This window comes from Drosophila subpulchrella, chromosome X (assembly GCF_014743375.2).
Source record: "Drosophila subpulchrella strain 33 F10 #4 breed RU33 chromosome X, RU_Dsub_v1.1 Primary Assembly, whole genome shotgun sequence".
Lineage (NCBI taxonomy): Eukaryota > Metazoa > Arthropoda > Insecta > Diptera > Drosophilidae > Drosophila > Drosophila subpulchrella.
Genome location: NC_050613.1, coordinates 13,358,912 through 13,386,771, shown reverse-complemented (window position 1 = coordinate 13,386,771; position 27,860 = coordinate 13,358,912). Strand labels below are relative to the sequence as shown.

Sequence of the window (27,860 nt, the reverse complement as noted above, 5' to 3'; positions counted from 1 at the left end):
GCAAAAGAAAGAAAATTTAGCACGAGCGTTACCTTTTTTCAACCAAAAAAAAAAAAAATTAAATAAAACGTTTTCCAGACAACGACCTTATTCGGTTGACTCCAGAAAGGAAAAGGAAAGACTTTTGAATGGCACTTAGAATATTGACTTTTAGTGCTGCGTTGCTGAGCACTGTTCAGTTCTATCGATATGTCGCATTGCCAAAACTTTTAAGTTCAGAGAACTAGTTTATTTACAATTTACAAAGTTTCGTGAAAAAATAAAATAATTTTACTACAAATTTAATTTTGATGATGCTATTTGGTCAATGCATAAAACATCAAATTATATGCATATTTTGTAATTGGGTTTTTACTATTTTAATTCTTAAATACTATTCAATGACCCAAAATTTAAACAACAAAATCGATTATATCGTTTTTTTTGCATGGCCTCAGCAATTTACTTTTTGTATGTCTTTCCTTTTTGATATTAAATTACATTTCTTGGTTGATAGGAAATACTATTTTATACCAGGGACTGAAAATAAATTTAATTTAATTTTAATTATTTTTGCTTACAAAACCGTACGCCTCACAAAAAAAAATAAAATTCTGAGAAAAAATCATAAAACCGCAATGACATAAAATACCTTTTCGAAATAGGTAATAGAATAACGATTACTTTAAAACTTGTATAAAAATGTCAGAAAATAACTATTATTATTTATGATCGAAATATACCCATAACTGATATTTCGTAATATTATATACAAGTTTTAAAACATCTCGTATTTTTAACTAACCAAAAAAGTCTATAAATAAGTGTTATTCGAAGACTTATACCGTAAAGGTCTATAAATAATTATTATTAAATGATCAAAAATATATATGTTTCTGTTACATTTTCAAACAGCTGATTCAATTATACAATAATGTCTAAAATTATTAATAAGAAATGAAGATCTAAAGTATACTTTACAAATTGATTTAAAAGTGAATAATACGTACTGGTGACAGCATCGAGGCTGTTGAATTATTGAAATTTCTAGAGCCCGACGCCTGTAAACCTAGAAATTTATCAATATATAAATGTATATTTCTTCAAATTTAAATTCAAAACTAGGTGGATTTTATTTACACCTATCAAACCATCGATGCATGGTACCGATTGTAACTATCGATGTGTCTAGTTCTTAAATATCGATGCTTATCGAGTTGTGCATGTCATTACCGGCGTTCTCTTTCACATTATCAATCTCTTTTACTTCCCTTCTCGAAATTCGTAAGTTTTCGAAATTGAAAATGGCGCTCAAACATGGCGCATGCGCAAAAGGGAGACAGCAAAGTGACCGTTTGGAATGTTTTGGTATATTTGAAAAGGCTAAAATGGTATTTATTTCATCAAGCCGGACGGTATTGTTCGAGTCCGCGGTCACACTGGGTCTAGCTGGCGATTCTGAACTGACGAGTTTTGTTATTGGCGGAGAGAAAATTACGGTGGTTTATAAATTCTCAGTTAAGCCGATTTCTCAGCCACCCATATAAATATATATATATTCATATATATACATCTGTGTTTCCCGGCCGATTTGCGATCAAATCGAAAGCACCGAAAGTCGAGCGGCAATTCGTATTTTTTTGTTTCTGTTTTTGCCCCTCGTGCAACATTCAGTGGAACTAGCGGCCCACCGAGAAAAAGTGAAATTGCCTTTTGCGGCAAATAAGAAGGAAAATAAAGGCCAAGAGAATACAACAAATTAAGTACACGGCAACGGCGGCCGCAAATTGTTGTTTACAATAGAAGTATTTAAGCCAACGGGCGTCGCTGTGTGCGTGTGTGCGTGCGTGTAGTTGTTGCGCCAAAAATTCCAATCGGAATTTTGGAACAGCTGGCCACAACAACAAAACGCGGCCAAGAAAAGAGAACTGCTGAAAAATGGGCGATTTCGATCTGAATGTGGACAGTTTGATACAGCGGCTGCTGGAGAGTAAGTAAAAGTGCCCCCTTTGTATTCCCGCCCCCCCTCTATTCCCCCCTTTCCCAACCCCGCCCCTGTCCTTAGCCCCATTTTAATTTATAACCCAGTTTATCAGTGTGTTTTTGTGTCTGTGTGCGATTGCATTTTCTAATTATTGCACATTGTTCGCTTAAATGGTGGTGAAGAAGAAGAAAAAAAAAATCCCCCTTTCTCCGCCGCCGCTGCTGCGACTGCGACCGTTTGAATTTGACTCTTGAATCAATTAGTTTTAATTGATTTTCATTGCTCCTCTCGGAAAACGGCAACAATAACAACAGAAACAACAACAACATCTACTGCTACGCTCATTAGCGTTTACATAACTCTAACAGCGATCGCGCTGTTAGACATGCCATCTCCCTCGCCAGCTGTTGTCTCTCAATGATTTTTGGTTTATTCGCTTTTCGACTATATCGTATGCCCATGACGTCATCGAGCTGATAAACACGGGCGTGATTCAAACAAAATATATACTTATGTATATACGTATGTGACTATGAAATTGCCGGCGAAGGAATGGAATTGGATCACATGAGTTCTCGATAAGGAGCTTAGCGGCAAATAACCCCACTGACCGTTAGGGAGGGACCGCAGTAAATATCGGCTGAGAATATGCTACTTAAAAGCCCTAACATCCCAATAAATAAGAATTCTTTTGATATTATTATATCATGTTCGTTCACAAGGAAAAGGAAGTACAACAAAATATTTGAAATGATTAACTAAAATACATTGCATCCCAATAAGTTATAATATTTTTTATATATTAATAACAGATTAATATCAAATAATATCATGTTCGATCACAAGGAAAAAAAGCATACAAAATATTTGAAGTGATTAACTAAAATACATTACATCCCAATAAATTACAATCTTTTTGATCTTTTAATAACAGAATATTATCAGATAATATCATGTTCGATCACAAGGAAAAGGAACACACACTAAATATTTCAAGTGATTTACTAAAATACATTGCATTCCCATAAATTACAATGTTTTTGATATTTTAATAACAGATTAATATCAGATAATATCATGTTCGGTCACAAAGAAATAAGTATTTGAAGTGATTAACTAAAATACCTTGCATCCCAATAAATTACAATGTTTTTGATATTTTAATATACGATTTTTTCCCAACAAATTAGGGAAGCACTCAGTAAATATCGTTTGAGCCATAAATACACCTTACATCTTAATTGTTAATTTTTGTTTGCCTATTAAACACCCGTTTTGATATATTAATATCCTATAAATTTTTTTTTTTCTAGAAAAAATCGGTTAGTTTTGAGCAAAAGATGAGTTCACGAACTAATCTTAAATGTCTTTTCATGATATTATGTTTGGCAATGAAGTTTGGAAGCTTTTCGGGTTGCTCTTATAACATATTTAAAATTATTAAATACCCCGTCTATCCAACAATAGTTTTAAAACCTATTAGTATTTACCATATTTGTCATTCAAAATTGAAGGACTTTATCCTACCTAAGTCTAGTAAATCACATATATAAGGGCCGGGTTCTACATAATATATTTTCAATATGATGAATTTTACTCTGAATTAAAATAAATTTTTTTTTTAATTCATAAAAAATGATGCGTACAATTCATATGTGAATCACTATTATGTTGTATAAATATTTTTTTTTTGTGTAGGTTAAACTATAGACTGTTTTTTATGCACTATGATGAATGTGAATTTTGTGAATATAACTTATCAGTGGATGAATGCCGGTTGCCAAACCAAAAAAGGAAAATTCAAGAAAATGCCAAACTTTTCTGGTCAAATTGTAGCACTTTCTTGGGTCAGCTCTAACCGATATCTACTGTGGGGGGCTTAGAAGACGCGGTAGGGGTTGTGTCATCGTCACCGTCATCATGCAACCTTCCTGCAAAGCGTGAAAGCGCTAAATAGTTTACATTTTTGCAACCTCTCTTCGGTTTCGGGTTCGGGTTCGGTCTGCCCCTTTTCCGGCTGCCAAACCAACCGCCCATCATCTGCGAGGGTTGCTTAAGCCGCTTAGCGCTTGTCTCGTTTTGCAAGTGTCAGCCAATGTCGAAGATGAGGTTGGGCGGAGCCCAGCCATTTGACTTTGGCTCTGGACGACGCTTCGGGGAAATTGCATTCGAACATTGCGATTTTCGGCTTTTGTCCATTTCCGCAATGAGTTTCTCTTTTGGCCCGACGATTCTGTCTTTCGTTTTCACTTTTTTTCCTACCCTAAGATGGCACGACCCAGCTACAGTGGTCACTGGCCAGTAGGAACCCTTAAATTGGGGTTCCTTAAATTTTGGAAATATTTCAAAAGTGTCCAAAAGTATGCTGCAGGAAATGTGACTAACTCAAAGTAGACATATTTCGTAGCATACTTTTGTGCTACAATTTATGGGGTTTTAAACTTCAGATTTTTAAGGAACCCTATAACATTCGCTCGTTAAACCACATTATTCAAAAATTTCAATCTTGGTTTTTAAAACCACCCAAAATTTCCAAATTATTGATTTGTTTTATCTTTAAATGCCTTAATACTGCTGTGATACTTTAAGAAAATGAGGAAAGCCCCTTTTTTGCCAATGGTTTTGGTATTATACAAAATGACGTTCTTATTTGAAATGGTTTCTTTTATCGACTGACCCCTGTAAGCCGCTCGCAGATGACAAACTACATGTATGGGCAATAGGAAAACAGACAGATTGGGCGAGATGGTCGAGGAAGACCCACCATTTGTCAAGGGCATCGAGTGGGCTAGGTCATGGCACTCAGCCCCGTTTTACGCCCTCTTCAAAAAAGAAATGCCATTAATTTTGATCTATGAAGCGTCATCAGCCTCTGTCACCGGCAAAAAAGCAAAAGCAAAAGCAGAAAGCAGCAGCAGTGGCGGCAGATAAATTTCATTTGTCAAATGTGCAAATTGAAATTGAATTTTTAGGGCACTTTGTCGGGTGTTGGCCCTCCACTTTTTCTTTCTCCTTTTTATGTTTTTTATATGTAAGTTTTTTGTTTATATATTTTATTTTTGAGTATCCGCAGTCCACTCTTACCTTCCTTGCCCCAGTTTTATGTTCGTTATGAATCTATCTATATATACGTATATGTATGTGCTTTCATCGAAAGACTTCAAAAAACAAAAAGAGGCCGAAGAGCACGCCCAGAAGCTGCTAATCGCTCAACAATTGGCCGCCGCCGGCGGAGCGGCTGCCGCCGTGGCCACCGCTTCAGCCGCCGCCGCCGCTGCCGCCGTTTCCGCCTCATCGCCCACATCGAGCAGCAGTTACCCGGCGGTGGCGGCCTCCTTTGGATCGGGACTGGGATCGGGATCGGGATCGGGTTCCGGTTCTGGTTCTGGTCCAGGTCCATCCTCCAGTTACGATCCCCTGGACGAGCTCACCGAACAGCAGCGCCGCCTGCTACAACAATACTCGATATCACCGCCCAGCGAGACGATGATATCGGCCGATGGCGACCAGATCACCGTCCATCATCCGCGCGAGGAGCCCAAGAAATCCCGATTGAAATTGCGCGACTTTTTCGTCGCCGAGTTTGGTATTACCATCTAAAATCTAAATCTAGACCACCACCCTCCCCCCCACTTCCAGATCACTGTTGATGTGTTTTATTGATGATCATATCATCATCATCATCATCGTGCTCCATGGCTCAAAGTGCAAAGTAAACCATTCAACAGCAGTGGTGCCCCCCCCTCCAGCAAGCCACGCCCATGACTCATACACTCTTAAGTAGCGTTCTGTCGTCTATACAAAAATCCCTTCGTATTCCACGTCACTGAAAAAAGGACCTCTGGCGCTTGTTTTCCCAATCGAATTGAAAAACCAACCAACCCACCCACCCACACTTAGCTCACTCGCTTGTCACACGGCTAAAAGCTTGGAAAGCACAAAGGGATGCAATTTCAAACCAATAAGCGTTACATATCCACTCAATCAGCACTATTACTGGGTGCACTCTGCAAATCAAGAGAGACTCAATTCACAGCTTAGTATTCACAAAATAAGTCACTTCGTATTACTCATCCTTCGGAAGTCACACTGAATCGTTGGACAAATTCCATGCACAAGTTTCATCCTTATTTTCATATTCTTATCGAAAAATTAAATTACAAATTATTAAGAATTTTGGTTCATGCAAAAACAGTATGATGGACTGTTCGGGATCTCATTAAGTAATTTCATAATGTTTGAGTATGGCTTCAAGGTATTGGAAACGAACAGCTCTATACAAATATTATTGTTTAGAATCGCATTTTGCAACGTTCACCCAAAATAGCAATAAATACAATCAATTATATAGGGGAAGAATTTCATAATATTTATGATATGGTGTGCGGTTACTGTTTACTGTTTTTCCGGAACTGCAATCGCAATGTCAGGGCCCACGCTTGACCAACGCCTGCCCCGATTAGGTACTTATAGTATTTTACAAAAATATTTATAGTACATATATATCTGTGTGTGTTATGCAATAAATTCTATCCAGATACTCGCAGAGCCCTCCCCCTAGTAAAAGCCACAACCCAAATTGCCTTCATCTAATTGTTTTCACACGACGCAAAATCCACTATCGTCAAATGTAATGCGAAACAAATTATATAAATAAAACAGAGAAAAGTGCCAGAAAGGGTTGAAATTTGGGGTGGGATGGGAATGTAATTGGGGATGGTAATGGGTAGTGTACGAGGAGGGCAATTGTTGTCCAAAAAAGAATCTCGTTGAATGTGACACGCGACATTACAAATAACTGCAGTGCTTCTGGGTGATAAACAATAATCATAAACTATATAAAAATTGATTGGCGCTGAGTGTGCAGGTAGTTAATAGACAAAATCATGGAATGAAGCCAAAACGACTGAGGGGTTATATAAATATTTCTGGTCTCGAAAGCGAAACTGTATTACTTCTTCCTGTTTTCTTTTTTTTTTTAAACCAGCACAGTATAGTTCTTTATAATTTTGGATTTCTTGCTGATAATTATTTTGATAATTAATCATATACAAAATGAGACTATCATGTTCGGATCATATAAGATATAGGAATTGTTCCAGTTTTGTAATCAGTTCCTTGAACTTGAACCCAGTTAGTTTGCAAGGGTTTTTCAAATACACATAGGCCCCCGAGCAACAAGTTACCTTCCAAATATCCCAATTATCATGCCCCGAGCCTTAACCCCAAGCCAACTGAGGGGTAAACCTTAACCCCAGTAAATGATTGTTAGCCATGCCCCCTTGTAACATCCTGCACCGTGTTATTGATTGGCCTGTTGTCCCATTTTTTCCCCCGTTTCGCACGTGCTGGCGCCTTGAAGAGTGTGCCAAGGCTTGGTTTTCCATGGGTTTCCTCGGTTTTCCCCGCTTTCCCAACGGCAGAACGGAAAAGTCACTGCCGAGTCATCCTTGCCCCAGTGACAGACGTCGTCGTATGTTGGCCCCTCCAAGGGTTCCGTTCTGTTCCGTGCCTTGACAAATATCCTTCGTTATTTTGATGCATTTCTAATGTTTGTATAATATTTGTGTAATTGAGTCGGTAGATTCTCCACCCAGTTGTCGCTTGCATATTCTATAACCATCTATAACTGTAGCTATCTCGTCTGTCGTCGATGTCTCCAAAAGGCTTTCTCACATGCCAGGGTTGTCATCGCTCTTGACGTTGTGTGATTGCCTGCCCTGTAATCGCGGAATGGTATCATAAGTTTGCAAAAGCCTGCTTTTAAATGTCTTAAGAAGTGTTCTCTTCTCATTGAAGTTTTTACAAAAATTACACATTTCAATTTAATAACAATCACTATCATAATTTATCATAAAATTTATTAAATGGGTGTGTAGTTGTCGATATAGTTAATAATTTTTATTCGAGAGAAGGGATCTGTACAAGTTTGTTTGATTAGCGCGCGCTGGTTATTGAATATGTACTTTGAATGTCATAACCTTCACTGGAGTCAATCAGCGAGGCATAATAATAATAATAATAGCAAAGAAAATTCAAATCCGCCAGAGAAGAAGACCTGAAAACTAGTGGCTTAAAAGCCAAAACAACGGATAACTGGCATTGCGTGCCCGGTGATTCTGTTTGCAAAGGGCCGTTCGGTATTTTCCACTTCTTGGATCGGTGGGGAGGTTTTCCTAATGCCTCCGTTTCCATTTAAGTGGTTTTTGATTAGCTTTTGCCATCGGCTTTCGGCACATTTAGGGAGGTACTGCTGAGATATGGACTCTGATTCGGGGGACGGATAGTGGGGTAATGAGAGCCGCTTCAATTGCAATTTGGCACAAGCTTTTTCTTTGACGCAAATTCAAACGAGGGTAGATCGATAGATATCCGTCCCGTGGTGCTTAAAAAAATATAAATATACATAAGTACATAAGGTCGAAAACTAAGATCTTAAGTATTAATATCAGGTATTATATCATATTTGTTGCATATAATATTATATTGTTCTGAAATCTTTATTGGGAAGTAATATGCTATAGAAGTCGCAGATACTTTACTATACTCCACTAAACGAATATCTCTTAAGTAAGTATTAATACAAGTTATGGTATCTTTTTATGTTGCATATTATATTATTATGTTCAGAAATCTTTGTTGGAAAGTAATTTATTATAGAAGTCAAAGATACTTTATTATACCCATCCAAACGAATATCTTTTAAGTTGAGTTTTGATTCTTGGTAATTGCCATAATTTTTCTTTTCACCTCCGTCAGCCAGTTTAATTATGTTAACCGCTAGTCCAGTCGAGTGTCATAAGCACGGGGGAAAAACCAACGAAACAGAAATTCACAAACAAACACACAAAGCAACAACCAAAAAAAGTTGGCCTGCATTCATAATCGCATATAAACTAGAGAGCGCAGCGAGATAGAAGTGGGAAAAAAAGGGGGTGAAAGGGGCCAGACACCAAAAGTTAGTTCATTAATTAAAAAAACGGAAAAAACGACAACAGAACAATCGCTTCATGCATGCTTAATCATAGTAAAACCAAAGCATAAATCCACAGATCTCCCTTGGGTTTCTTATAAATGTACCCGTTACTCGTAGAGTTAAAGGGTAAACTATATTATATACTCTATATAAAGTAAGTAACAGGTAGAAGAAAGCGTTTCCGACCTTATCAAGTATAGGTATTCTTGATCAGGATCACTAGCCGAGTCGATCTAGCCATGTCCGTCTGTCCGTATGAACGCTGAGATCTCGGAAACTATAAAAGCTAGAATGTTGGGACTTGGCATGCAGATTCTTGGGATTTCCGCGCAGCGAAAGTTTGTTTCAGCACGCCCACTCTAACGCCCACAAACGACTATAACACTTAAGCCCGTCCACACCCCACACAGTTTAATATTTTGTTAAAATCGAAATGATATTTTGCTCTTATTATCAATATCCATCTACATGCCAAAAATTATTGAAATCGGACTAGTAATTAAAAAATTATAACCAAATACTAATCAATATATTGCAAATCAGCTGTTTTCACTAATGCGCCACCAAACCGCTAGGGGCGCTATAGGCTCGGGGGGTTATAAGCTTCGTGTATGCGTAAGATTTTAAATATTACTTGACCGTTTTATCTTTTTTATTTTTCTTTTGATTAAAATTTAATCAGATATCTAGTTTTTAACACAAAATTGTTTTGCCATTTACCGAAGTATAAAGCTTTACCACACCTTTTATCAGTAACCGATTAAATGTTACATTAAGTATATCGATTTTTTTAAGGAAGGAAGAGGTTTGTAATATGTAAGTTCAATTATTTTTTAACACATAAATTATTAAAAAATCTTAAAAATCAGGTGCACAGTAGTTTAATAAAATACCATCTTTGAAAATCACTTTAGAAATACGTAATATTTTTTTTGAATAATCTAGTGCCTGGTATTCCTAAGTCAAGAATGGAATTCAAATTTTTTCTCCCAGTGTAAGCTGCAAGCGGTAAGCGGCAGTTACCTACTGGCTTGCAGTTAATACTACAACTGCAAGTGTTTTAATTATGGTGTTGCTGCTGCACTTTCTCCCCCATTTCCCCCCTTACATGTGGTTCTATTTTTATTTTTCCGTACGAACACACGTACATGGCACGTTATATAATATGACACTATAATTCTCACCAGGGTCCAAAGCCACCCACCTGAGCCCGCCCACGTTTTGTCACATTGCGTGCACTTGGCAAATAAAAACGAGCGGCAAAAAGCAAAAATGGCAGAGAATGGGTATAAAAAAAAAGGGAGAACGAATTGCCAGTGGCGTAAAACAGCAAGAACAGAACAAAAAATACAAATAAAAATAATGAAAACAAGCAAATGTTTGTATCTAATGACACGTGTGTGTGTGGGTCTTGGCTAAAAGGATACTTGAGGGCTTAACAGGATACTCGGCCAAAATTTTGAAGGTCACCGCCGCAGAAAGCAGGTGGTAGGGATTGCCAGCAGAGCAACCTGACCATTTGACCCAAAAAAATTTCAATTTCGCGTTTACTTTCAGAGAAACACACCCAAGACACACACACACACACACATACAGTAGCAGCTTAATAATACATTTGACCTTTTGGCTTAGTTTTTTGTGTTTTTTTTTTGTTTCTTCATTTCTGCTTTCCATTTTACGGCGCCATTCTCTTGTTTAGCATTGTAAGTTGTTTTTTATAGTTCGGTCATCTTGGCTCGTCGGAGTTGTAAATGGCTGTTGCATACTTCAAGGGGTTGAGGTCCTTGAGCTTGGAATAGGATTTTGAAAAGGAATAGGAATGGGCGGACAATGGCATAATTTGGGGCTACGGATTTACGGCTGCAAGTGTGAATGGAATGTGTCTGAAATACACAAAAAAAAATATATATAAATAAGACCTTTGATAAGGTTTCATCGCGATAACTTTAAAACTGAGAGACTAGTTTCCTTAGAAACGGACAGACGGACGGACGGACAGACGGACGGACAGACGGGCGGACAGACGGACAGACAGACGGACAGACAGATAGGTAATCAAATTTTCTTTTTGATGAAGAAGGGTTTATTGAACAATAAATATTTTTTTTTTGTAACGAAAAACCACAATTTTATTTTCGAACGATGCAATAAAGAGTTTTTAAAATTTTTTCTTTTTTTATCCCGTAAGAATTTTAAAATTGGTCTGAAACTTCGAATTAAATAATTCTTGCGATCCAATCTTGTCCATATCTCAGTTTTTAGCAAAGATCTCAGCTGGTAGTTGCCATAATTGCCGACACATTTTTGGGAAACCTTTTTTTCGCGGTCCTTTGCGCCATGTCCATTGCATACTTTTGTGTGCATGCAATTTTAATGCCTATTGGCATTACACGACGACCCCGCCCTCCTGGTGCAATTTTCATGAGCCGGAGGAGCTATGAAAGTATAAATCAACAAAGTTTTCTCCAAAGAAAGGGGTTGCCAAGGGGGTCATGGGGGTCAGCGGTGAGCAGTGGGGCGAAAGTCGCAATCTGCTGGTGCTGCGCAAAACATAACTTAAGGACCCCAAGGAAAACCGAGGCGAATGACTCCTCGTGCTGCGGGGAAATACTTTTTAAGCTGCTTAAGGAAGAGCACCTCAAAGGAACCAATTTGCCTTTAATTGCCGTTTAAAACCAAAATCCCCAGCGGGAGAAATGTTTATTAAAGGCACAATAAACTCAAAAATAGTTGCACTTTCCAGAAAGCGTAAAAGAAATAATATATAAAATATCGTTATAAAACGTTTTCTCTTTAGGATAAATATTTATCACCGTTCAAAAAATATTTGCCAACCTCTTACGTTTCTACTTTTTAGATAATTTGTTTTTCATTTTAAGAATATAATTCGAAAGTATGTTCATTATCATTAATATTACAATTTTGTTCTTACTTTTAAATAGATTTTGATCTTGCGAATAGTATTATCAATATATTGAAGCATTTTCCCATATCTTGTTATCTAGTTTAATCCCAGCATTTTTCACAACTTCACCAAGTTTTTATTTATTTGCAAGTATTACAACAAGTTTCAGTCTCAATCAGCGTTTCCTTAACTTTTTTGGCCGGCTGTCAGTTGTCCTTGCACTAGTTTACTTGAATTACTCAACTTTTCGACCATTCCACTTATGACCACCCCACCATCTTCAACTCTTGGTACACGTGTGTGCAAGAAATTTAAGGTATTTCTGAATACCACTTATTCTTCAGGCCCAAAATGAGGCGGTAATAAACTGGCCATATACCTTGACCTTTAGCCAGGCAAACACACACCCTGAATTCCCCCAAAAAGGGCGAAGTCGATTGGGCGTGGCCCGACAAATGGCAAACAAATGATGGTCGAAAAGCAGATGTCTCGGGTTTCTTTCCGGCCATTGCTAAATGCGGTCAACAGTCAGATAAAATAGGGATTTATTTTATATGAAAATGAAAAGGATTTCCGAAATCTCTTTAAGGCATTCGCTTTTGATACAATTTCAACGTCCTTAAGTGTGCATTTAAGCATTTAAAGAGTCAACAAAGCGAGTATAAACTCAAACAAATTCAATTAGTTTCTGAGAAAGGGGCGAAACACCTGCGATGGACAGCTTCAATGCCGTCGACGCCCACAACACCCAAAACACCATTAACGCCCCCAAAACCTCACCCAGCTGCCCACCTCAGCTGTCTGGAATGATGTTGAAAAATTAAACATCGTCGAAAAGTGAAAATTCAATGAAAAACAAAACTAAAGGACAACAAGAAAAAGTTTTCTTCGAAGTTTTGGAGTGAAGGCTATTCTCAACCAAGGTGTAAATAAGTAATTAAAGGCTTATAACTTTTAATACTAGAGGAAAATCACCAAGACTTATTGCAGGATATTGTATATATCGGCTATTTTTTAGCAAGTTTTTTGTTTCCAATTTGTTTCTTAATTTTTAAAAAGATCACTTATTCAACTGCTAAGTAAATATATCTTCCAGTTTGCTTGTGACTATTATTACTCATATATTACATTCTTGTATAGATATATTCTTAAACGTTTTTATTCTATAAGTTTAGAACTAGACACCAAAAAACAGCTTTAAATGGAAATATATTATGTTTTTTATCCACCCACGAACAAAGGAGTGGACAGCGTATATTTTTTTTTAGGGTGGATCTTGTTTTTCTTTGTGTTTTTCTTGTGGCTGCTCTCAGGGTTTTCCTTATGATTGTTAATTAGCAAATAGACATTGCAAATGTTTAAACAATTGGAGCCACTACAATTGAACAAACACAGTGTTCGGGGTGGCAATTAAATGGATTCTCGATGGCTTCGATATAAATAAAGTTGTGGGAAAGGAGGTGCGAATATGGTTATGTAATACTTGTGTTTATGGGAAAATCCGGAGAGTGATCATTAACGAAGAAACTAAAAAAGGCATTTTTCTTAATTGCATTTCAATTACTCGAACAGAATATCTTCTTTATAACTACACACTATATACATTACAATCATTTGATAAGAGCAAGTCACAGTTAAGTTTAATTGACAAGTTTAAAGTATTGGACATTCCATAAATTACGAAATGGAAAAGATCTTCGTGGAAGTGTGGCAAGAAGCAGCCGTAAATTGGGTTAATCGACGACCCTCAGAATGGAATCGAATCGAATGGAATCGAGGGAACCGTAGAGTACATACGAAACAAGAAATTCAACCACGGCCACGGCAAATATGTAGAAGCGCTCATTACTCATACGCCGTGTATGCTCGCCGCTGTCTTTGTTCTTCCTCGTTTACTTGTTGTCAAAACGGAATGGCTATTTTTAAGGTCGACCGAGATATACGCATGTGTTTCTTCTTCCAATTATTGGCGATAAGATAAGTTGGAAAAACGCTTACAGCAAGCAAAGAAAAACAAGACAGAGAGAGGAGAGGTGCATTTGAGGCACCGAATTTTGTATACCCTTGCAATTATAAGATGAACCCAAATAAAACGACGAATTAATCTAGGTCAAATTCCTATTATACGATATAGTGATCGATGATCAAGAGACCTTATACTTTATAGCGTCTGACTAGAAGTATAGAACCGTTTCCAAGGGCATTACAACAAAGATACGGTGGTAAAATGCCAAAACCATAAGACAAATGAATCAGTCGCATAGTAAGGGGTGCCCGGGGGTTTTTTCAGTGGGTGGCTGTTCGGGGGTCTTGGTGGGTGGGTGGTGCGCGGTGGGTGGCAACAGCTGGGGAATAGCTTCCGCCTACCCATCGTCCGTCCTTCGTTCGCTCAGCGTCCACGACACAATCATAACGAGGCGCTAATTAAGCAAAAGCTCCAAGTAAATAAAATGGAATTTGCACTCGTAGATATAGAAACAATACGTCGGCGTAAATGCCATTCCCGCCATCCAGTCCCCGCCATTCGCATCGAATCGATTGAGCTATTTCCCTGAACTATATGCAAGAAAAATAATTAATTTTCTGTCAATCTCGTGTTATTTTGACCGTTTCACACCTAAAATAGGGGTATATTTAGAATATGTTTATTTCTAAAACAAAAAAGGAAAACAAGATTTATTGAGGCTAATTTAAATGGCAAAGCTATCTTTAATAAACAGTATTTGTTTAGATTCTGTAGAAAACTTAGAAATCTTTATTGTATAAACATAAAGAAATATAAGAAATTAGAAAAATACTTTCCAACACTGAAAAATATAGATAAAAAATATTTTCAACACTAAAAAACATGGGAAATTTTTGAATTGTATTCAACACTGAAAATATATAAAATTTAAAACCGTGCTATTCAACACTTAAAAATATAAAAAATTTAAAAAAGTTTATCCATTCTTATTATTAGAAAAAAAAGGAATTTTAAGCATTCAAAGAATCTTAAATTAAACAATATTGTACATTTGAAACAGCAGTATCCTGTGAAATATTTGCATTGAGCATATAACAAAATTTCAAGGGATCACAGTTTTCCTGTGAGTTCTGAAAGGGGTAAATACTTAGATGATATTCCTGAACCTATAGGTGATTCCTGCCGTCGATCAGCCAAAGGACTGCTCTCGTTTAGCCGGCATCCCAGGTCTGGTTATAGTTTTTGCAGTTATGTCGCTCGATAAATGGCCAAAGGCGATGACGACGACGACGACGACGACCAGTCAAAGCCAAGCCAAATGAGTGCAGTTGGTGGAACTTGGGTGGGTTGCTGGGTTGGTTCAGGGTGGGGCAAGCAGGGAGCTTCTTACAAAATCGATCCTACTGAGGAACCAGCGACCAGCAACCAAAATGCGAAAGAGCAGGAGGAGTGCCTCCTGTGTGTATGTGGCATTTTCAATGGCTGGCCGAGCGCCATGCTGGCCTCCTCCCCCCCTTGCATACCTCATCCCCCTTCCTATTTTACCGCCCTGCCTTTTGCTTTTTTGAGTTTTCCATTTTCCAATTTGCCAGGCCAGGCCAGCAGTCGAAAAAATTAAACTAAAGCAGCGGCAGCAGAAGCTGAAGCAAAACCAGCAATATGCTAAAAATAAATGTTTATTTTATAAGATTCTTTTTGCCTTCCCTAGCTGGGTAGTCGTTGGTATATTTTTTTCTCATGCCTTACAGATTGTCATTGTTTGCTTCTTGGGAAGGCTCACGAAATTCGAGGGCAAGTAAAAGGGAAAACGAGCCAGATAAGAAAGGAAATTGAGGGAAAACTGATGTTTCCAGGGGGAGATATTGTGTTTATGCTAATCATTCGAAATGGCTTTGTGTGTATTTTAATAGTTTTAGGGATCATAGGGTCAACATAAGTGGTGTACTCTTATATATATAAAAAAAAGAACATGATATTAAATAAATTTAATTTTTAATAAAGCTATGAAAAACCTGTTGATATTCCTATTAGTTCTAGGATTATGAATAACATCCGATTACTTGATTTCAGAGTGCTTGTTTTGCTCGCTTATAGACTGAAAACATAAAATCATTAGGATTAAGTAGATATTTGCTCTGCGCAACAAATTGGCCATCCACATGGCCTAAATGCGACGACGGAATAAGAGGTTGCAGATGGGGAATTGATGGGGTGTATCCACAGGCCAAACAAAGGAAAGTTAGCCAAGGCAACTTCCAACCTCTCCTGATTTCGCTTTAAACAGTGTTGTTTATTTATTTATTTATTTCGCAGCGTTGTTTGTATTTTTTCATCTGTTTGTTTGCAATTCGGGACAGTGTTTCTTGGGCGCTTCTTTGGCTCTTTCGTTCGGCTGCCAAGGCAGAAATTGATTTTTATAAATAGCGCGCATACGCAACGTGGTACGCACTGAAGTAGAAAGCACACGCGACTGTACTTACACACATACATACCTACATACATATATGCCCCATACATTTTCCATGTGCATTTCTTATTCGCCAAGGCAACGCACAAACATCGACAATAGATCGCTCCAATGGCCACAGTGAATTCGAAGTATTGCACAAATTTGATTTGATTCGATTTGTTTCTACGAAATGAGTTGGCAGGCGAAAAGCAGGAGAACAGAGGTCAAAGGGAAGAATTCAAGAATATACCATATAGCACATAGCACATAGCACATAGCATCGTTCCCAATTCTTTTTCTTTTCTTTTCATTTTTGTCCGATTGAGTAGCAGGAATTTTCCCCAGATTGCCAACAATTACGAAATATGCGAGCAATTTCCGGGAAATGGAATTCGGTTAATATTCTACGATTATGATTGCGTTTGATAGCGAATGAAAATTCCTAGTGCTAGCTGATCTATAAATATGCGGAATGAAATTGTAATTGATTTGTGGGGAATTGCGTGATTTCAATTAGAAGGGTTTCTTGTTTTGGCCAGAATATAAATTAGTTTACAAATTGTTAATTGAATTTTTTAAAACCACGACATCAGATTGAATTGATTTGATACTACAATAGATTTTCTTCTTGCGTGACCTCAATTCAAAGGGATTATATTAATTTTCAGGCACTCACGATATCAGAGAATCTATAATTGATAACTGAATAGTTGTACCTTAACCATTTCGAAAGAGTTTAATAATGTGATGAGAATTTTTTTTATAATTTTACCCACTCTAAAAAAGATAATATTTTCGATTAAATGATATATTGCAATAGTTTAGATTTGTTTGTACTAAGACCCATGTATCAAAAAGTGGTGTTTACAAAAATGAAATTTTATTTCAGTGCTTAAAAGCCGATTCTCTTGAGATTTTGTAAACACAGCGAGACTTTTGCAATTTTATGCATTATAGGAAACGAGCTAGAACTTTTAACACTTTGTGGCTTTTTTTTTCATTCGCTTAGGCTAATTTGTGCGGTACAAATTAAACAAATTTCGTTGTGTGTTTGGTTTAATTTCCCGAAACATTTGTGGCCGCAATTTGCACTTTGTTTGAGTTTCGATTTGAAAAGTTTTCTGCTCAATTTCATTTGGCAATTTCCAGGATTTTCGTTGATTTTTTAAATAATGCAAGAGTCTTCTCATTCGCTTCGCTGGCCCGCTGAATATTTATCCAACGGATTACGCATACGCCATGTGCACCCCCCGCCAAACTTTGCACCATTTGCCATCGGCTGACGACTGACTCTCGTCAGCAACCCTCAAAAATGTTGCTTCTGTGTGATGTAAACGCCGTTATAATCAGCGCTAATGTGCTTAAATGGGGACTTTGTTTGGGGGTAGGGTTTAGTGGGAAGTGTTGAGGGAAGGGTTTTTCGTTTTTCGTTTTTCGTTTTTTTTTTTGAGCTGGGTTCAGGTGGTTACCCAATAAGTGGTTGGTGTGCCTGCCGCCGGATCACAATCGGCCTGGCTTTGGTCCACCTTTTTCGTTTTTTAAGGGGAATATATTTGCATATATTTCGCCTAGCCGTTTACCTTAGTCCGCCAATTAGTTTTGAACTACTTCCCCCTGACATTCAACCCCATCTAAATCGCCACCAAGTGGGTCAATGTTGAACGGAAGTATTTACGAAAGTTTATTTCGCCAATTTGGACTTCACTCTTTTTTCTTGTTTTTTTTTAATCACTTAAAATCACGAAGGAGATTTCCGTTTGGCAATGGTACTCTTGATAGGGAATTGTTTTTCCCCTTCTTTGCTACACAGAGCAAAATATTGATAAGATATAATGATCGTTTTGATGAAATTCAGTCATAATTCTAGCCAAAGAGGGTTTCGAATATTGCTCTTAGGCGCTATCTCGCTCTTTTGCCTCTTTTTCGATTTGAGAACATTTTCAAGAAGAGGAAATCCGAGAAATACCATTTCTCAATATCCAATTTACAATATTAAATGGTAGAAAACATACTTAATAAATGTATTATGCGATTTTTTTTCCGCACAGAGAAAACTATCTAAGAACATTGTTCTTGAATTGAGAACATTCGTTCTTAAAAACCGTGCCAGTACATTTTGGTATCAATATAAGAACGAAATGGCGAGAAGAGAAAAGTTAAATTGAGTTTATTTAACAACTTTTTGATAAGTATACACTAAGGACTGGTGAATATTGCCAATTCAACTTGATTCGAGCAAAATAAAAACATTTTCAACTTAAAAATGTCGTTATATTTTTAAGAACATTTTGAACTCAGATGAGAACGTCAGAATTTTCTCTGTGTGTGTACGAATCGGTTAAATAAAGATTATTATCCGCTTTGTTCCGTCCGATTCAGGCAAATCCCCCTTTTTTAGTGGTAAGCAAATCTCGTTTAACATTTTCATGTCGAGCACTCGATTGGGATTTGCTGACCCGTGGGTCGAGTCAAGCCAAAAAGACCCGCAAAGTGGGTCAATGCAAAACGGAAACAATTACCGATTCGCAAATGAATTGTTTTCTATTTTTTTTTTTTTTCTACTTTCGGAGGCAACCTCAAAATTTCAAACGAAATTTCCTTGCACTCTCGTCCTTAATCAACGTCGGTCGGCAGCCCAAAGGCGTTCATTATTCGATGTTTTGTTGCGGCTGTCGACGTTGTTATCATTGCTTCATTTGCTCGGATTTCAACTTAGGCACGCAAAGGACGCAGGACGACCTAGGACATGGTATTAGTGGTGGTAATGATGGTGGTGGTGGTGGTAGGCGGCAGTGGGCGTGGCGCCTAATGGGCAACAATCATTCGATGGACATGGAAATATGTATTCTGCTTGGCAGGCATTAAAGCCAAAGGTCGTTGGGCGGTCCAATTACGAAGTAGAGGGCGTCGAAAGAACAAGATTTCGACATTGAACCTCGCCCACATCTGAGTACACTGGCGCAAAAGGGGGAAATAAATTAACAATTAAATTAAAAGGGTTTGATATCACTTTTGAATCACTCCGTTTAGGTGTCTACAAGTATGCAGTGAAAAAGGGATATCTTTATCCGGATGAGTTTAACATATATTGTTGCAATAAGACACCGGAAATTAGTTTAAAACGTGAATTTTAAAGTCCTAACTTTCTATACAAAACGCTTTTTTCAATCAATCAGTTAAGTAAGTGAACAATACGTTTGATATTTCCTATTTAACTATTTTGTTAACAGATTACTTTTAAAAAATAATTCTTGTACCCCACCATTTGCCTCAAAAATCAAGTATTTTCTTATTTTATTTGTACAAATAAATTACGAATACATTAGGGGAAAACCCGTTCTCAACTTAATACAATTATCTTATAGAATAAATCAAACTTATTATTCGAAAACAAGAATTTTGAATATCTATAAGAATAAAATGTATGTCCTTAAGTTTAATACAACACTTTAAAACTATTGAGTTGCAGCATTTTTAGCCATTTATGATAAATTTAAAAAACATATTCATAAATTTACAATGTTTCTAGTTTTCGGAGTAAACTTCTGATATTTACCTCTTTAATCAGCTTGTCCTTTAAAAAGACGGAGAGGCCAACCACACTGTTAATTAACTTGTCAGCTAACCCTAGCTAGAAGTATCTATGCAGTTGTGGAAGGATCTATCCGCTTGCGGTTGAAACCCGGAGAAATGAGATGAAATCCTGAGATTTCATTGCTATTCAATTTGTGGTGTGAAATCAATTTCAGCATGATGAGCAAGGTAAAACTCAATTTTACGGTCCAAAGCGACAAATATTATTGATGGATTGAAAGTGGTTTAGTGCAGGTTTAAGAACGGTTGAGAAGATACTGCAATCAGTGGGGAAAAGTCCCTTGGGAGATGATAATCTTTTCAAGCAACCTGTCACCCTTGTTTTTGGTGTTGCAAATCCGTCCAAATCCTTTTCCAAGTCGGAGAAAAAAAAGCCTTGCTCTTAATTTGCTTTTGCCAAACTTTTCCTGAGCCTTATCTCTCGCCTTGCCTTTTTCTTTTTGGTTATGTTTATTCGCCTCCCATGTCCACATACTTTCATCTTGGTAGTTTAGCTATCTAAATGGCTTAACATTTTCATTCAGCTCTTCCTGTTCCTTTAGCTCTCGTTGGCTCCAAAGTTTGCTGAGCAGGACGGCGAGTGTTTAACTTCTGGCAGCTGCTGCTCCACTTTGCTCCAGCCAGCACCACCTACTCATCATCAGCATAGCCATCCCTATACCCATTCTCCTCCTGGGAGTTAATCGGGTCATAAAATGTCTGACGCAGACGCCCCTTTGACTCCACCAAATGTCTCCCGTAACCATTCCACGCAGCGGGAAATTGTGAATCTCGTGATGGATTCCGTTTTGCAATGTACTCTCGCATCTGATGGGAATGCCCTCGGAAATGAGTGAATTAGGGACAGGTATCCCAAAGGTGGGGAACGGCAATATCGTAAAGTTCTTTAATGGAAATGGAAAAGACTGTTCATAGTGCTGGTTCCAAGGGAGAGCTGGTTATTAGACTTTTCACAAAAACATAATATTGCAGAATTAATTTTTCCTTAATATAATTACCCTTTAGAAAATTACTCACCAAAGAATTAAAATTAACATTTTCAGACATGGTCTATAAGTCTTAATCCACAGCTTAATCTTTTAGATGTAAAATATCATTTCAAAAGGGTGTTCTTTTAGTTGGGGTGTCATACATATCCCTAATTGAAAATGCTTAGGTCTGTCAGTCCTGGTTGATGGGTTGCGCTTAAGTACACTGGTCGGCATATGTATTTTGACAAAACAAAAGTTAAGTATACTCATAACTTGAATTTACTTCTTGTAAACTATAGGCATCAATGGAAAGGTAATTTCAATGCCGTTTGAATGATACAATGCATTTCTTTACCCATTCAGTATTTATTGAAAAGGACGAATTTGTGTAAATCAACTTTTAAATTTTTTTTAAAAACTTTTTTCCTCGACTTGAAAACTTAAATTTTTTGATGCAAAAAGTTTCTTCAAACAAAAATAATAGTAACTGCAAAAAGAATTTTTCAAAAATCATTTTCCTTATATTTTTTATGATTTTTTGAAGGTGACAATGTCGGAAAAAATTTGTATGAAAAAGAGAAAAATATGGCTCAAATGCCTGTTTTTAAGCATTTTCAAAAATTCATAAAAAATATAAGAAAAATGATTTTTGAAAAATTCTTTTTGCAGTTACTATTATTTTTGTTTGAAGAAACTTTTTGCATCAAAAAATTTAAGTTTTCAAGTCGAGGAAAAAAGTTTTTAAAAAAAATTTAAAAGTTGATTTACACAAATTCGTCCTTTTCAATAAATACTGAATGGGTAAAGAAATGCATTGTATCATTCAAACGGCATTGAAATTACCTTTCCATTGATGCCTATAGTTTACACGAAGTAAGTTCAAATTATGAGTATATTTAACTTTTGTTTTGTCAAAATACTTATGCCGACCACTGTAAGTCATCAACTGCTGCAGCACCACATTCCCTTCCATTCGGTCCCATACCATACCATACCATCCCATACCATATCACACGAAACCATATGTTTTCTTACATTTTTAATTTGTTAGCGGAGGATGGGATGCTGGCGATAATGAAAGGATGGATGGTAGGATACGATGGTTGTTTGTTTGTTTCAGGGGAGGGGGCAGGCGGCTAAGACTTGTTAATCATGATGAACCAGTTAGATGTGACAGCAGACTGACAGGAAGTTCCCATGTGGAGTGTTTTCGGAGTGGATTCGGCACGTAACATAGCCTGATGTCTGCGTTGATGCGTTGCTGTGGTGCTGTGGTGCTGCCGGTGGTGCCTCCTCATGTAAAATGCATGATAAACAAACATGCGCGTCTTTTTTGCTTACGCATAATGCCACATCCCATCCCAGCCCTCCCAACCAAACCACCCACCGCCCCCAAAAGGCAGCAGCAGACCACCCAACCAACCACGCCCCCTTTGTGATATCTTCTTTATGCTGACAAATGCCTGACAGCCGGCGAGGAAGTGGGCACCAAGGCAGCAGGGCAGCAGTTTTCCGTGGAGTGGAGAGCACTGCGGAAATTTGCATAAAAATGAAAAATAAAGAGTCTCCCTATCTTCCTATATATCTGCCCAGCATCCCACCGAACTTTGTGTCACATGTGTGTCAAAGTGTTGAGCTTAAAGTCGCCCATATATGATGCGAATGGCAACTATGGTGAATCCCAGCGGCTGAAAAGTTGTATTAAAATTGTAACAGAGACTTGTTATATTTGTTGTGTAATTACTTTCATAGATTCTTAAATATATCACGGTTAGAAGGTTAGATAATTCTGAATAAGTTATGAAAGTGGACTAGTCTTTGATGATAAAAAGTGCACAATTTTACTGAGAACTTTTATATTATTATTATTTATATATCAGAATCGGAGTTTCCCACATTAGATTTGCTACCAAATCTAACATAAACCACATATCCTCCGTCAAACCGAATAATCTGAAAATCACAACGAAAGTCGAGCAGATGTTCTCCGAAATTTATGCACAGGCGGAAGTTATTCTTGGCAGACCGGAGGACCCATTACATAATACGACTCCTGAAAGTATGCAACAGCTATAAAAGGTTCCGGGAAGGAGTCTCGCATAACTTAAACGGATTCCACTTCTCCGAGTGCATGAACCCATGGCTTGCATAATTTTGTGTATTTAACTCTTCTGCCTTCAGGTCTACTATATCATATGCTAATGCTAATGCTCACGATAAGCACAAGTTGCAGAAGTGTACGAGAAGTTGGCAAAACAACTTTGCCTCTATTTTCATTTGATTAACTGACAGTTTCCGAAAGGAAAACGTTTAACTGTGATTTTTCTTAAATTCTTTTAATATCATAAAATGGATATGCCTTTAGTCTTAAATTATACATTGAGCAATAACAACAACTATGGTAAATTACAAACAAAACTTCTTCACAATCTACATGCAATACTATTACTATATGATCATAAATGTAACAATTGCACCATCACAGCCGGTATTGTTAATTCTTTATCTAAAGCTGCCAGCACTTGTGCCTATTTACTTTTTCGTTAAAGTGTTGATCGCTGATATAAGCAATGGTATTACCAAGGTTAATGGATTAAAACCTTATCAATAAATCAGACCCTTAATAATGTAAATAATAGGATCGAAAACATTTTAGTAAAATGGTTTGATACCTTTGTTGATTTATAGATTTAAACCCTTTTTACGCTTTATTAATAGAAAAACGTATACAAATGGCAGCTTTATTTGTAGGTTTTTATTCCCAACGTTTTGTTTTCGACGATTATAATTTTATTTACTGATGGCCAAATGGAAATTTCTGCGATACATTAAAGGCAATCCCAATCCCCACAGGCCGTTCGCCATATCGATGTGCGATAACTTTAATTAACCATTACTGAAATCACAGCTGCGGCAAAGTGCAATGCTGACGTTCTGGGAATTGGCTTTGTGTAGCCAGCTCGCCCATCCGTACCACAGCCCACTTGAACAATCCCGATCCCAAACCCAATCCCACATCCACATGCACATTCACTCCCGTTCCTTGGGCCACATAATGCACCCCTTTCCCTTTTTCCCCATTTTGGGCCAGCCCAGTGCTCTCGACCCAAATCCAGAGTTGCCGTTGGCTCACAACTTCCCAGGCAAGGACGAATGGATTGGGCTTGTCTGTTTTTCAAGCCAAACGCTGGGCCAGCATTTTGGTCTATCCAAATTTAATTAAATTTTTTGTGCACGCGCACACACTCTGACACTGACTGAGGGCGACCTACTTGTATTCCCAGGATAAAGGATAGTACTATCATCGTTTTCCCTGCCTCAGGAGCAATTTTTTTTATTTTCTCACAAAATTAATTGCACGAAAGGGGAGGAAGCAGTGGGGAAAATGGTGGGCCAGTGGCTTATGTGGTTACGCCCACTTGTTGGCCAAGGTTTCGAGACATGGTCTCCGAGCGGCGACAACCTGCAATTATCCGCAAGACCAGGAAGTCCCACCACCTTGCTGCGTCATTGTATGACACCCACACAATAATCATCTACAGTAGGGGTCGCAGGAATAGTATTTAGAGATTGAAATGGCTTTCTTTTAAATCTGTAGATTATAGTAAGTTAGTTTTTATGGATTATTGATAATACTATGGATGTTAAAAACTATGTATCTTGCTTACCAACTGTGACTACTGCATTTTAGTTAGTTACGCTGTAAACATATATTTTCAAAATCATCTGTACTTTTGTTTTGGGCGCAACTGTACTTTCACCTCGGCATTGCCTGCACGCAGTTTCGCTTGTGCCACAAAGTATGCAACCATTTCTTGTGGCATTGTTCTCCCGCCAAAACCTCCTTCTCCTCCATTTGTGGATTCGTCACCTCGTGTCTGCGTCGATAGTTCTCGTCCTCGTGCCCGTGCTCGTCTGTCCTCCGACCGCGTTTGGCTATTGCTAAATCGTCAATCGTAGGCTAAGCTCTAGTTACTATATCTATTTGCCATATCTATCTGTCTATCAATGTACACGCATCCCTGAATCCTTCCAGTCCACTAATATCACGATTACTTGCAGTGCGCAGCTGCCGAACGGGCAAACAGGTCCAGATGACCGAGGCAGAGGTGCGTGGCCTGTGCCTCAAATCGCGCGAGATCTTCTTGCAACAGCCCATCCTGCTGGAACTGGAGGCCCCGCTGATCATATGCGGCGACATTCACGGCCAGTACACAGACCTGTTGCGGCTATTCGAGTACGGCGGATTTCCTCCGGCCGCCAACTACTTGTTCCTCGGCGACTACGTCGATCGGGGCAAGCAGTCCTTGGAGACCATCTGCCTGCTGCTGGCCTACAAGATCAAATATCCGGAGAACTTCTTTTTGTTGCGCGGCAACCATGAGTGTGCCAGTATTAATAGGATTTATGGTAAGTGGACTATACGAACTGTCGGTAGTATTAAAATACGGGTTTCATCCCTCTTGAAATAAATTAAATTTTATAATCCGTTTTGCAGGCTTCTACGATGAGTGCAAGCGCCGATACAATGTCAAACTGTGGAAGACCTTCACAGATTGCTTCAACTGTCTGCCGGTAGCCGCGATCATTGACGAGAAGATCTTCTGCTGCCACGGTGGCCTCAGTCCCGATCTTCAGGGCATGGAGCAGATCCGTCGCCTGATGCGGCCCACAGATGTGCCGGACACCGGGTTGCTGTGCGACCTCCTCTGGAGCGATCCCGACAAGGATGTTCAGGGCTGGGGCGAGAACGATCGCGGAGTGAGCTTCACGTTCGGCGTGGATGTGGTCTCCAAGTTCTTGAACCGACACGAGCTGGACTTGATCTGCCGTGCGCATCAGGTGAGTCAGATGATATACACCATATACATCTTAGTTATTATGACGAACGTTTTTCTATAGGTTGTGGAGGATGGCTACGAGTTCTTTGCGCGTCGCCAACTGGTCACATTGTTCTCGGCGCCTAATTACTGCGGAGAGTTCGACAACGCCGGCGGCATGATGACCGTGGACGACACGCTTATGTGCTCATTCCAGGTGAGTTCCATTAAAGTACTCCTCCCAATGATCCCTATTGAAACGGTAATCTTTCCTTGCAGATCCTGAAACCATCTGAGAAGAAGGCCAAGTATCTGTATAGCGGAATGAACTCGTCGCGACCCACAACACCGCAGCGCAGCGCTCCAATGCTGGCGACCAACAAGAAGAAATAATATATCCATCCGCTTCCATTTCCTTAAAGGTTCAACAAACAACAGAAATAAACTTTTACATAGATACACACATATATATATACATATAAATATAAAAAGAGTAGCGAACGAGAGATCGATATAGTAGAGAAGGGGCAAATGATAAATGATAAATGATAAATTAAATGTGTGAGCTAGTGACGCAAGACGAACCCAAGTGCATAAAGATAAACGTTAATGTGTATCCGTCATTATCTGTAAACAAACATATTGCCTGCTTTATTTTGGGTGTGGAATCTGTGTCTAACTTGATTACCTTATCCGTGTAGCTGCTAGTTGATGCAATAGCAACATCCGCAGCAACGGCGGAGCACTCACAGGCCCTAGTTAAGTTGAGTCCTGCATTTGATGATTATCTGTTGAATGGAAATTGTGACCACTCCCCCTAACAGCAGCTCCCCAGCCCAAAAAAAAAAAAAACTCCCCGAAACATGCAGATAAAAAAATAATTAAAAAGTACAGCGATGTTAAGCAATGAATTTATATATAGGCTTATTAATGTAAACTATATACGATATACTTATATATTCATAACTACAAGAGAGAAACGAAAAGAAACCTATACAAAAAAAGGGAAAGCAAAGTATCTAGCCACTGTGCGGCTCCTTTGAGGGCGGCACAGTGGGACAAAAACAGCATAAACTAGCTATCACTTTACTTTTTCTTTTGGCCCTGCGCCGAGCTTACAAAATTCGCTACAATTGTTCGATTTTTGGTTCTCTTCCTATCAACTAAGTGCGCATTACAAATTTGTCTAACAAAAACTTAAGGAAAATCAAAAAATAAGAAAGCAAAAGATAAAATTAATGAAAAGAAACTAAACAAAAACCTATGTATTAAGCTTAAAACAGTTCAACTCTCTGTGTGTATTTTATTTATTATTTATCTATAAATATAAATATATGTTCTTTTTTGTCATTGTTTAATTAATTTATTGCTTACATTGTATTTATAAAACGAAAAATATCTAATAACTAACATCTATTTTTTTTTTTTTCATTATACTCAGTTTAAGTGGCAAAATACTGTTAACGTGTTAAAGGGCATTTAACAATTGGGGCTTGTTTTTTAATGCCCACAACTTTACCTAGAGAAACTCCAACCTAACTATAACTTGCCTCACACACAAAAAACAAAAAAAATAAATAAATGAAAATGTTTAAATTTAACGAATTTTGAAAGCATTACTTCGAGTACTTGAAACACCAATTTTTGTGCATATTTAATTTATCAATAAGAAACGTAATTCGTTGAAGAATGTAGAAAGAGCGAATAAGTGAACGAGAAAGCATATGAAAATATACAAGTATATACAGGAGGAACGAAAGAGAAAACTAATTTTTTCATCGTCGTAACTTATTAGATTATAGTGCCTTTTTTGCCTCCCAAAAAAAATCCACAAACGATGACGATCGTGTAAACTAACAAATGGTTTATATATACAGATCATATACGTATAAATATACAGCTAACGAAAGCTAATTAGAAAGACGAATATTGCGTTAATTTTGTAAAAACTAATGAAAACACAGCTGATGCAATAGAGTATTATTATTCGCATTCATTACAAACATTAATTTTAAACAAATATACGTTTTTTTTTACCATTCATACAACAGAAGTTAACGAATCAGAAAAGATTTAAAAATAGTTATTTTCTTTACAAAAAATGTAAGCTTATTTCAATGATAGGTTTCAACTTATTTGAGCTGTCTGATAAAACACCTCTCTTCTTTAAATCAATCATAGCCGAATAAAGTGATTTGATAGTTTTTCGTCAAGAA

General features: G+C 37.8%; 1 protein-coding gene across 3 annotated transcripts; it reads left to right on the top strand.

The window, feature by feature from the left end:
* Window positions 1–1,411: 1,411 nt before the first annotated feature.
* LOC119556017 (serine/threonine-protein phosphatase beta isoform) lies at window positions 1,412–27,860 on the top strand. 3 transcript variants are annotated; one of them, XM_037867789.1, is made up of 7 exons: window positions 1,412–1,969; window positions 5,121–5,549; window positions 6,394–6,426; window positions 24,887–25,234; window positions 25,323–25,666; window positions 25,727–25,861; window positions 25,924–27,860. In XM_037867789.1, exons 1-7 carry the CDS (start codon window positions 1,918–1,920, stop codon window positions 26,035–26,037), a joined length of 1,455 nt encoding a protein of 484 aa, XP_037723717.1. In that variant the 5' UTR covers window positions 1,412–1,917; the 3' UTR covers window positions 26,038–27,860. The 3 variants fall into 3 exon arrangements, with proteins under 3 accessions (XP_037723717.1, XP_037723718.1, XP_037723719.1); XM_037867790.1 differs by lacking the exon at window positions 6,394–6,426 and having other exon boundaries at window positions 1,413–1,969; XM_037867791.1 differs by lacking the exons at window positions 5,121–5,549; window positions 6,394–6,426 and having other exon boundaries at window positions 1,415–1,969.